We start from the raw sequence: 10,248 nt of genomic DNA, 5'->3' as shown, positions 1-10,248 counted from the left end.
AAAAAAAAAAAAAAAAAAAAAAGACTTGGAAGTCACTGCAGGTATCCTACTCCCTCTCCGGCCTCGCAGCCCCAGCACTGGCCCTGGGTATGGGTCCTCTCTGGCCCACCTCTGATTGGCCAGTCATCTTTCCCCCAACATGTGTGTGCATATACCATTGGCCCTGAGTGGGCACAAACCTCACTCTTCGCCCAGGCCCCCAAATTGAGACCCTCATCATGGTGTTGGATGCCTGAGAGTGGATTTCCCCCTCCGGAGCATAGGTGACCCCGCCCCCTTTGCTACCCCCTATCCCCCACCTCTGGCAGCGGCAGCAGCTCCTCCACCTCCACCTCCATGGCACTGGGAATCTCAGGACCCTCGGCACCGGGGCTGGCGTCCACGTGCTGAGGAACCCCCGCTGGGGTGTGATCCCGCCTGGCTTTCTTTTTCTTCTTTCGGTTGAGCCGGGACAACCTGGACCCCTGCTGGGCCTGGGGAGGCTCAGGTTCAGCTCTCCCATCCAACACCTGCATGGATACAGCCAGCAGAAGGCGGCCTCGGAACCAAATGCCTCGGCCAACGCCTTCGTTGAGACCTTGAAGACCATCCCGGAGCCCTGCGCCGGGGGGGCGAGCCATAGAGGGGCACCCAGGCCGGGCCGAAGGTGGGGTTAAACCCCGCTGTGGGGAACAAGAGCAGCATGTTGGGGGGAGCTCAGGGCGGGCGGGTACTGTTAAGTCTCTGCACCTCACTCTGATCTCCTCCAAGTCCTAGGGAGTGAGGGCAGGGGAGGGGCTCAGCCTCTCTGAAAGGGAAGAAGTTGGCCAGCAGCTGCGGACGCGACGCTGTGGAACACGACCTGGGCGCCCCCAAACCAGCTCAGAGCCCCAAGGAGCTGGAAACCGCGGGAGCTGGGGCTCGGGGGACGGAGCCTGAGCCCTGGAGGCAGAGTCGGAATTGACTGGGGCGGGGTCGGGATTGGGGCAAGGTCTGGATTGATTGGGTCGGGGACGGGATAGGGGCGGAGCTACACGAGATCCACGCGGCCTGGGGGTCGCGGGAAAGGAGTGGACAGGCAGTGTCAGCGCATGTACAGCTGTAGGAAGGGCGGACTGGGCTGGTTACTGGGCAGGTGGCTGTGGTCAGAATTTTGCCATCGGAGCCAAACTGAGGGTGGGCTTCACAGTCTGCCGGCGCCTTGAAGCAGTTTGTTTTGCTGGCGGACCAGCCTTCCTAGGCGGGGCAGGGTCGCAAGGATGGGGCTTGCGGTAGGGAATGGGCCCTACGGCACGATTGGACCGAGGCGAGTGAGGCCGGGTTTGCGGCGGCCAGAAGCGCTCACCCGCGCGGCCCGGGTGGGAGATCCGCCTCAGGTCCAGCACGTGCGTGGCGAGGGCCGAGTCCACCAGGGGCGCATCGTCCCGTAGCTGCAGGCGGAGGCTGCGCGTCAGCGGTGGGAAGAGCTCCGCAAAGCTCAGCTGCTCGTTCCACTCGGGCGCCGTCGCCTCGGCGCGCACCGATGTCTCGCCCTGAAGCCGGCAGCGAAGACGGGCGGAGAGGGGTCAGCGCCGAGTCGGGGCCGAAGCCGCGGCGCCGTGGGCCCCGGAGGGACTTACCTGCTGTCCCAGGAAAGACACCTGCACGTAGGGCTCCAATAGGACGCGCTGGTCGTGAAGGGCGCGGGCCAGGCTACCCAGCAGCCCAGAGCGCAGCGCGGGAAGCCTCTCGGCGCGGTACAGGCGCACGCGGAGCCGCGCCCACGGCCTCTCGGCAGACACCCCACACGGCAGGAGCAGGTTCCTAGGGGAGGGGACACCGAGCGGGGCGAGAAGCTGGGGTCTCGGCCCCTCCCCTTCTCCGCACCCCACGGCCACGCCCGGATCCATGTCCCCCTCCCCACCTCACCCCGGCTCACTTCTCGATGTCCTAACAGTGTCCTGGGGCCTCGGGTAGCATTGAAGGGGGCAGGTCCCCGCACGCCCTCACGGACAAGGTGACCTTAACGAAGCCCTTGGCCCCGGCGCGGGTGTCCTGGGGATCATGCAGCGGAGCCCATCTTTGGTAGAATTGGCCATCTAAGGGCGAAGGGGCGGCCAGGTCTGGGGCGACCGGCGGGACGCACAGGGTGGCAGTGAGGCTGTCATCGGAGGGAAAATGGCCGAGGTTCCTGTCTGGCTCATCAGGGAGGGATGTGCCAAGAGTTCAGCCTCCACCAGAGGTGGCCCACTCCAAAGTGAGTGTATAGGGGTCCATGCGGAGTCACCGCGGGGTCAATCTGTGGGGTCCTTGTCCGTGCAGAGTCTCAGTAAGGGGACGGTTCCATACCTGGCTGGTCCAAGATGATGCCCAGGTCCATCCTGAAGGTGCCTATCTGGGTGGCCGTAAAAGGGAGGGTCTGCGAATGGAAAGCCTGCGGGGAAGGTGGTGTTTAGTCCTGCAGCTTTTGCACCCTCGATTCTCTGAAGGACACTGGTCACCCCTACGCCGCTCACCGTGATCTCCAGCAGCAAGTCTTGGAGGCGAAGCCGGGTGTCATGAAATTCGAACGAGAAGTACTGAATTGAAGTGGGGATGAGCGGTTAGATGTGAAGAGCTTCCACCAGCTTACGCTGGTCTCTTGTTCAGAAGACCCTCCTTCCCCCGCCCCCAAACCCCTCACTGCAACCTTTTCGTGGATCAGTGCTTCCCCGCCACATCCGCATAGGCCCAGCATCTGGCTCCAATTCCACCCAGGCCACGCCCCCTCTAGGAACAGTTCTCACCTGGGTCCCTCCCATTCTCAGGCTCTCCCTCTTCTGTGGCACCTACCTCATTGTAAAAGGGGCAATTGGTTCCAAGCTGTGTAGTGGTGACACGGCGCTGCCCCGCAACATGCACGGTCACATAGGGGTTAATGTTGACTCCAGCCAGTTTCTGGGCCTCCAGCACCGTGACTCCCACCTGAGAGGTACAGAAGGATGGGGAAAGGAAGCCAGACCTGCCTGGGTTGGGGAAAAGTATATGCGCACCAGCAGAAGAGGTGGTACTCCCAAGGGTTAGAACGGCCTGGAAAAGGAGCAGTACCTGGAAGTCTTGAGCTCTGGACATCTGGAAGGGATCCCCACAGGCCAGGTCCCTGGTGCGGCTGAGGTGAAGCTTAAAGTTAGCTCTCACTTGGTCCCTCCTCTGCACACGCATGCGCACGCACACACACATACACTTGCTTGGTGCTGGGAATGTTTCCCTCCCTCTGAATTTTTGGATTCCAAGTCTTTCAGGTCATGTCTGTTGCCTCCATCTCAACCCAATTTGACTCATTCCTGGAATCCTGAAAACATTCATTCATGCAACAGAGGTTTATTGAGCACCCACTATGTGCTAACACTGTCCCAAGCACTGGGACACTGCAGTGAAGAGACAGATCTCCTTGCCCTCATCAAGCTTTCATCCCCTGTATGTGTGTGAGCCTCTGTAACTGTGCACGAACATAGCAGTGTCTATGCCTATAAACAAGTGACCAGGGAGTGTCTATGCCTATGAACAAGGGAATCCACCCTTCCCACATACCCTGGGACGGTGTGTTTGTGAGGGCAGATGGGTATGGGAGCCGGTGTGCCATGGGTACAAGTTACCTCTTGAGAGGGCTGAACACAACGCCAGAAAGTTCCATGTCAGGCTCATCCTCCAGGTCCTGCTCCAGCTCAAGCTCCAGCTCATTCTCCTCATCATCCTGCCGGCCTAGGCTTCGAGCTAGCGTGCGGCCCAGAGCCACTGCCTGCCGCTCTAGCTGGGCCTCCCTAGGCCTGAAAGGAGAGGCCTTCAGGGACATGTCTGGAACCCATCACCCATCTCTGGGCAATTCCTTGACTTCCTGGAGCCTTGAACTGACCCCTGACCCTTGAACTGATCCCACTGATCCTAGGGCCAGTTCTTGACCCTGTGGCTGACTTCATTGCTCCCTGGACAGACTCTTAACCCTGGGATCTTTCTTTTTTTTTTTTTGGAGACGGAGTCTCACTCTATTGCCCAGGCTGGAGCCCAGGGCGTGATCTCTGCTCACTGCAACCTCAGCATCCCAAGTAGCTGGGATTATAGGCGTGTGCCACCACACCTGGCTAATTTTTGTAGTTTTCGTAGAGACAGGGTTTTACCTTCTTGGTCAGGCTGGTCTTGAACTCCTGCCCTTGTGATCCACCTGCCTTAGCCTCCCAAAGTGCTGGGATTATAGGCATGAGCCACTGCACCTGGCCAACCCTGGGAATTTTCTAATTCCAGAACTGACCTGATTCTAGCACTAATCAGGTGGATTAGATCCACCTGGAGCTGATCCCATATCACTGGCTCCTAATTCCAAGATGATCTGGGTGGCCCCAGGTCATCCCCACATACTTACTCCAGTTCCTGGAAGTCCACATTACGGATGATCAACTCTGAGCTGGAAGAGAAATGAAAGGACTGGGAAGAACATGCCTGACTATAGAACAATACCTGGTCAGCACACGTCCAAGGGTCTCTGAATCGGCAGGTCCAGAGTGGAACTGGGCACTACTTCTCCCTTTCCAGGGTCTGCCTGGGCTGGGACCACCAGGTCTTGCTTTGGTTGCTGGGGGGGGGGGGCGGGATTACCTGTCCTGGATGGGTGCCCCAAAGTCCTCCTCTGCCCAGGCTCCAGTAGCACCCTCTGGGGGCTGGTACTTCAGGTCAAGCTCCACCTGGATCTAAAACCAGATATAGTATCCCCTAGAGCCTCCCTCTAACTGCCCTGGGGCTAAGAGAGGCCCAAGGACAGTGCCTTTTACTCCAGGCGGCAGACATCCCTCTGGCTGGTGCCCTGAGGTTCCTGTTTGATCATTAATAATGTGGACTACTCACAACCTATTAAGAACTAAGTAGGCAAGTTTCCTCTTTTTTTTTTTTTTTGTTCAAGTCTTTTATTAACTCGCTTACTTGTCTTCTGGTTTGTTGAAGCAGTAAGTCAGACAACATTTGCCACAATAATGTCTGTCAAAGTGGCTTACCATAAACACTCTAGCACCACATTCATCAGAAGGGCACTCTTTTTTTTTTTTTTTTTTTTAAGATGGGGTTTCACCATGATGGCCAGGCTGGTCTTGAACTCCTGGCTTCAGGTGATCCACCCACCTCGGCCTCCCAAAATGCTAGGATTACAGGCGTGAGCCACCGCGCCTGGCCCAGAAGGGCACTCTTGATGAAGGCAACTAATTTTGCCATTCTCATCCACCTCATAGTATTTTAGGACAGCCAGCTGAACCTTCTTTCTCTCGTCTTATTCTTCTTGGAAGTGCTGGAAGACTTCTTCCTTTTCTTAACTCCACCACAAAGTCTCAACACAAGATGAAGAGTAAACTCCTTTTGAATGTTGTAGTCAGACAAAGTACGTCCGTCTTCCAGTTGCTTGCCAGCAAAGATCAGTCTTTGCTGATCAGGAGGAATTCCTTCTTTATCCTGGATCTTGGCCTTTACATTTTCTATTATATCCGAGGTTTCAAACTCAAGGGTGATGGTCTCCCTCATAAGGGTTTTCAGAAAAATCTGCATTTTGGTGGCAGCTCCACTGCAGATGGCAGATTGAAAAGGAAGATTCCTCTTTAAATTGTCTTTTTTCTTTTTTATTCTATTTTTAGTACTGATGAGGTTTTTTGTTTGTTTGTTTGTTTGTTTGAGACAGAGTCTCACTTAGTTGCCAGGCTGGAGTGCAGTGGCACAATCCCAGCTCACTGCAACCTCCGCCTCCTGGGTTCAGGCAATTCTCCTGCCTCAGCCTCCTGAGTAGCTGGGATTACAGGCACGCGCCTCCATGCCCAGCTAAATTTTTTGTATTTTTAGTAGAGACGGGGTTTCACCATGTTGACCAGGATGGTCTCGATCTCTTGACCTCGTGATCCACCCGCCTCAGCCTCCCAAAGTGCTGGGATTACAGGCTTGAGCCACCGCGCCCGGCCTAATTTTTGTATTTTTTAGTAGAGATGGGGTTTCACCATGTTTGCCAGGATGGTCTTGATCTCTTGACCTTGTAATCCGCCCACCTCAGTCTCCCAAAGCACTGGGATTACAGGTGTGAGCCACTACGCCCAGCCGATGAGGTATTATATTACCCAGGCTGGTCTTGAGCTCCTGAGCTCAAATGATCCTTCTGCTTTGGCTTCCCACAGTGCTGGGCTTACAGGCCTGAGCTGTGTGCCCAGCCACAAGTTACCTCTTGGGGACGCCCAACAGGATTCCAAAATTCCCTCATTGCTCTTGGAAGTCCCTTTCGGTGGCCTTCACTGCCCTGCCTGGTCTGGCCCCACCAACCTTTCCAGCTCCACCTCACTCCAGGCACCTCAGCTGTGCTCCTTCAAGGCAGATGCCTTTCCTCTGCTTGGAACATTCTCTCCTCCCAGTTAGTTGGCACCTATTATCCTTCAAGTCTAAATTCAAGTACTACTGCCTCAGGGAACTTTCTCTGGCCCCCAAGTAGATCATACTCCCATTGTACCCTCTCCCAGCCTCTACCAGCTTGCTTCTAACACATGCCAGTTGCAGTTTCACATTTACTTGTGTGAATATTTGTTTACCATTTGCCTCCCTTCCTTATCTGGTTTTGCTCACCACGGAATCCTCATTGCTCAGCTCAGTACTTGGCTTATCATAAGAGCTCAACAAATGATGATGGGCTGAACAAAAAACTCAATATCATGTAAATGAGAAAACAACTTCCAGACCAGGCAATGTGGCTCACATCTGTAATCCCAGCACTTTGGGAGGCCAAGGCAGATGGATCACAAGGTCAGGAGTTTGAGAACAGCCTGGCCAATATGGTGAAACTCTGTCTTAAAAAAAAGAAAAGAAAAAGACAACAGCTTCCAGGTGCTAAAGAATTCTGCAAGTTCTAGCTGGGAAATGGCCAGATCTGAGATTTGAAGCTAGGTCCATGTCTATTAGGGTATGAGCCCCTCCATGAAAAACCAGGAAAATCCAGCCAATTTCATCTTTGTCTCCCATAAGAATTGACTCCTGAAAGGAATCATGGCTAGAGACCTTGTTACCTACCACTCATCTCTGGGTCTTAGGTTTTCCCCTGTGAGAAATGGAACCCTTTATCTAGAGGTACCTGAGGGTGGCAGCCTGGGGGCCAGAGGGGCTCACCGGGGACACGCGAAGATTCTCATCCACTAGAGCTTCCCGTAGCACCAAACGCCCAGCATTCTGTAGCTGCTGCAGGGAGATCACCAGGGTCCCTCAGGGCCTAGGGGAGTGGCATAGAGCAAAAGAGTGACCCAGGGGAATGACTCTAAGTCACCCCCAGCCCGACCTGCATCCCTGTCTCCCCACGCCTACTCACCTGGGTCTGAATACATGGCTGCAGTTGACCACCTGCACAGACAGACACTCCCCAGCCAGTGGAGCCCCATAGTGGGGTCAGTGGAACAGCTGGGGACAGGAAGAAGCTTGTGACACCCATGCTGTGCTGACCCCAAACTCCAATCCAAAGCCTATTCTTGCCCGGGCATTGTGGCTCATGCCTGTAATCCCAGCACTTTGGGAGGCCAAGTTGGGTGGATCACCTGAGGTCAAGAGTTTGAGACCAGCCTGGCCAACATGGTGAAAACCCTTCCCTACTAAAAATACAAAAATTAGCCAGGCATGGTGGTAGGAAGGCACCTGTAATCCCAGCTACTCAGGAGGTTAAAGGAGGTGAAGGTTGCAGTGAGCTGAGATTGTGCCACTGCGCTTCAGCCTGTCTCCTGAAAAAAGAAAAAGCCTATTCCTAACCCTCAGACAGGAGCCAATCCTCCAGGTTTGGAGCTAACTTCAGGATTAACGTCCCCAAACCTGGAACTGATCCCTGCACATGGGTTTGACTCTGAGGCCCTGTCTCCTGAAAAAAGAAAAAGCCTATTCCTAACCCTCAGACAGGAGCCAGTCCTCCAGGTTTGGAGCTAAAACTTCAGGATTAACGTCCCCAAACCTGGAACTGATCCCTGCACATGGGTTTGACTCTGAATGGGGCTGACTACTGATCACAAATGAATTCCCCCAGTCTTGGGACTGATTTGTTCTGATCTGGATCTGATCTCTTAAGCCTCAGACTGACCCCCACCTCCCAAGACTACACTTCCCCAAACCCAGGAATGAGCCCCTGAACCCCAGGTTGGACTTGGATGGGAGACAAACCAGGAACCAACTGTACTGACCTCACCAATATCGGCTTCTTGACCACAGTGAATTTTTCTTGTTTTCTGGGTAAAGCCTGCTCAGAACTGAAACTAGTCATTTATCAGCCCCTCCCCCCCACACACAAAAATAATTTGCTTCACCCACCCTTGGCCCAGGGTCAAGTCGCTCCTGGATTCACCCTTAAAGAAAGGTAGACAATGGGAAGGAAAGAGGCAGAGGGTTGGAGACACCAGGCTGGGTGGAGAAAGAGACAAGCTGTAGAGATGGGAAGGCATTGGGTCAAGGGCCCCCCAGATTCAAATATACTTAGAGTGCCCCAGCAAGTCTCACCGCGAAAGCTGAGCTTCACTTGTCGGTCGTGGGTGCCGGACAGCCCTGTTAGTCGTTGCACGCACACTGTCAGAGCCATGGTCTCAGTGGCACTGGCACTTCCTCTGCCCTCCTGCCCACCAGCCCGCCCACCTGAATCGCCTCTGACTCACTGGACTCACCCAGCAGGTTTAGCAATCCCTGCCCTCTAGTCAAACACACAGGGAGCAGGGCTGGGGGTCACGGGTGGGGAGGGAGGAGAGGACCGAGAGATGGAGGTAAGGTCCTTGAGGTCAGTTCAGTCCTCCCTGGCTCCACCAGCTGCAAGCTGGCAGGACTGCCTCAGCCTCCATCCTGCATTCTCAGGGAATGAGAGCTGGGATAGGGTGGGGAGGGAGGCAAGGGGAACAAACAGGACCTCAGTCTGCTCCCTGCCAGCCCTGAAGCCTCAAGGGCATGGACCTCATGCCTTCCCTTTCCTTTTATTTCCTTTCCTCTCTTTCTTTCTTTTTTTTTTTTTTTTTGAGACGGAGTTTCGCTCTTGTTACCCAGGCTGGAGTGCAATGGCGTGATCTCGGCTCACCGCAACCTCTGCGTCCTGGGTTCAGGCAATTCTCCTGCCTCAGCCTCCTGAGTAGCTGGGACTACAGGCATGCACCACCATGCCCAGCTGATTTTTTGTATTTTTAGTAGAGACGGGGTTTCTCCATGTTGACCAGGATGGTCTCGATCTCTTGACCTCGTGATCCACCCGCCTCGGCCTCCCAAAGTACTGGGATTACAGGCATGAGCCACCGTGCCCGGCCCCTTTCCTCTCTCTCTCTCTCTCTTTCTTTCTGGTGGAGTCTTGCTCTGTTGCCCAGGCTGGAGTGCAGTGGTGTGATTTCAGCTCATTACAGCCTTCACCTCCTGGGTTCAAGCAATTCTCCTGTCTCAGCCTCCTGGGTAGCTGGAATTACAGGTGTCCACCACCACACCCAGCTAATTTTTTGTATTTTTCATAGAGACGGGGTTTCACCATATTGGCCAGGCTGGTCTTGAACTCCTGAACTCAGGTGATCAATCCTTCTTGACCTCCCAAAGCTGCACTCAGCCAGTTGTTATGTATTCAAATGAGTCTGGGGGTCTAAAAAACACCAGACAAGAGGGACAGGCTGTTCCGTTGTTAAGAAAGATCCAGATTAGACCTGAAACCCTCAGATGCTGGGGGAGGGCTTCACCTCCCCCTTTTAACAGATAGGGACACTGAGACCCAAAGGAGTTCACAGACAGAAAACAAGGCAGAAACAGAGATAGGGTAGTATGAACCAGAATTCTTAGTTTGCAGTGCCTTCACCACCTTCTCCCTTCTTCCTTGTGGGCTCTGTGGCACCTAATGAAGAAAGGTATTGATGTCATCCCTCTGGAGCCTGGCATGGGCATCTTCCCTCTGGGTTGAAACACAGCTTAACAGATTGCCCCTGTGCCTCAACCCCTCTAAGAACTGCCACTTCCAGTTCCTAACATTCTTGCGTTTTTTTTGAGACGAAGTCTAGCTCTATCACCCAGGCTGAAGTGCAGTAGTGTGATCCCGGCTCACTCCAACCTCCGCCTCCCAGGTTCAAGTGATTCTCCTGCCTCAGCTTCCCAAGTAGTTGCAACTACAGACGTGCACCACCACGCCCAGCTAATTTTTGTATTTTTAGTGGACACGGGGTTTCACCATATTGACCAAGCTGGTTTCGAACTCTTGACCTCAAGTGATCCACTGCCTGAGCCTCCCAAAGTGCTGGGAGTACAGGCATGAGCCATCGCGCC

The 10,248-nt window shown here is 54.4% G+C and overlaps 1 protein-coding gene and 1 pseudogene across 1 annotated transcript in view; both read right to left on the bottom strand.

The window, feature by feature from the left end:
- LOC108292451 (fer-1-like protein 4) overlaps window positions 1-8,941 on the bottom strand; it is a 45,522-nt gene extending 36,581 nt beyond the window's left edge. Inside the window, 16 exon segments of the mRNA XM_017513404.2 lie at window positions 300-596; window positions 598-662; window positions 1,325-1,511; window positions 1,599-1,782; window positions 1,898-2,057; window positions 2,308-2,392; window positions 2,475-2,537; window positions 2,791-2,922; window positions 3,046-3,106; window positions 3,594-3,764; window positions 4,355-4,396; window positions 4,588-4,679; window positions 7,111-7,210; window positions 7,307-7,395; window positions 8,160-8,215; window positions 8,473-8,941. Of these exon segments, the coding sequence (XP_017368893.2) occupies window positions 300-596; window positions 598-662; window positions 1,325-1,511; window positions 1,599-1,782; window positions 1,898-2,057; window positions 2,308-2,392; window positions 2,475-2,537; window positions 2,791-2,922; window positions 3,046-3,106; window positions 3,594-3,764; window positions 4,355-4,396; window positions 4,588-4,679; window positions 7,111-7,210; window positions 7,307-7,395; window positions 8,160-8,215; window positions 8,473-8,551 (1,863 nt within the window). The 5' untranslated portion in view covers window positions 8,552-8,941.
- On the bottom strand, window positions 4,879-5,520 carry LOC108292457 (annotated as a pseudogene).
- Window positions 8,942-10,248: the final 1,307 nt, after the last annotated feature.

This window comes from Cebus imitator, unplaced genomic scaffold (genome assembly GCF_001604975.1).
Source record: "Cebus imitator isolate Cc_AM_T3 unplaced genomic scaffold, Cebus_imitator-1.0 Scaffold18, whole genome shotgun sequence".
NCBI classification, from domain to species: domain Eukaryota; kingdom Metazoa; phylum Chordata; class Mammalia; order Primates; family Cebidae; genus Cebus; species Cebus imitator.
The sequence above is the reverse complement of the archived record's forward strand: the minus strand, read 5'-3'. Positions and strand labels throughout refer to the sequence as shown.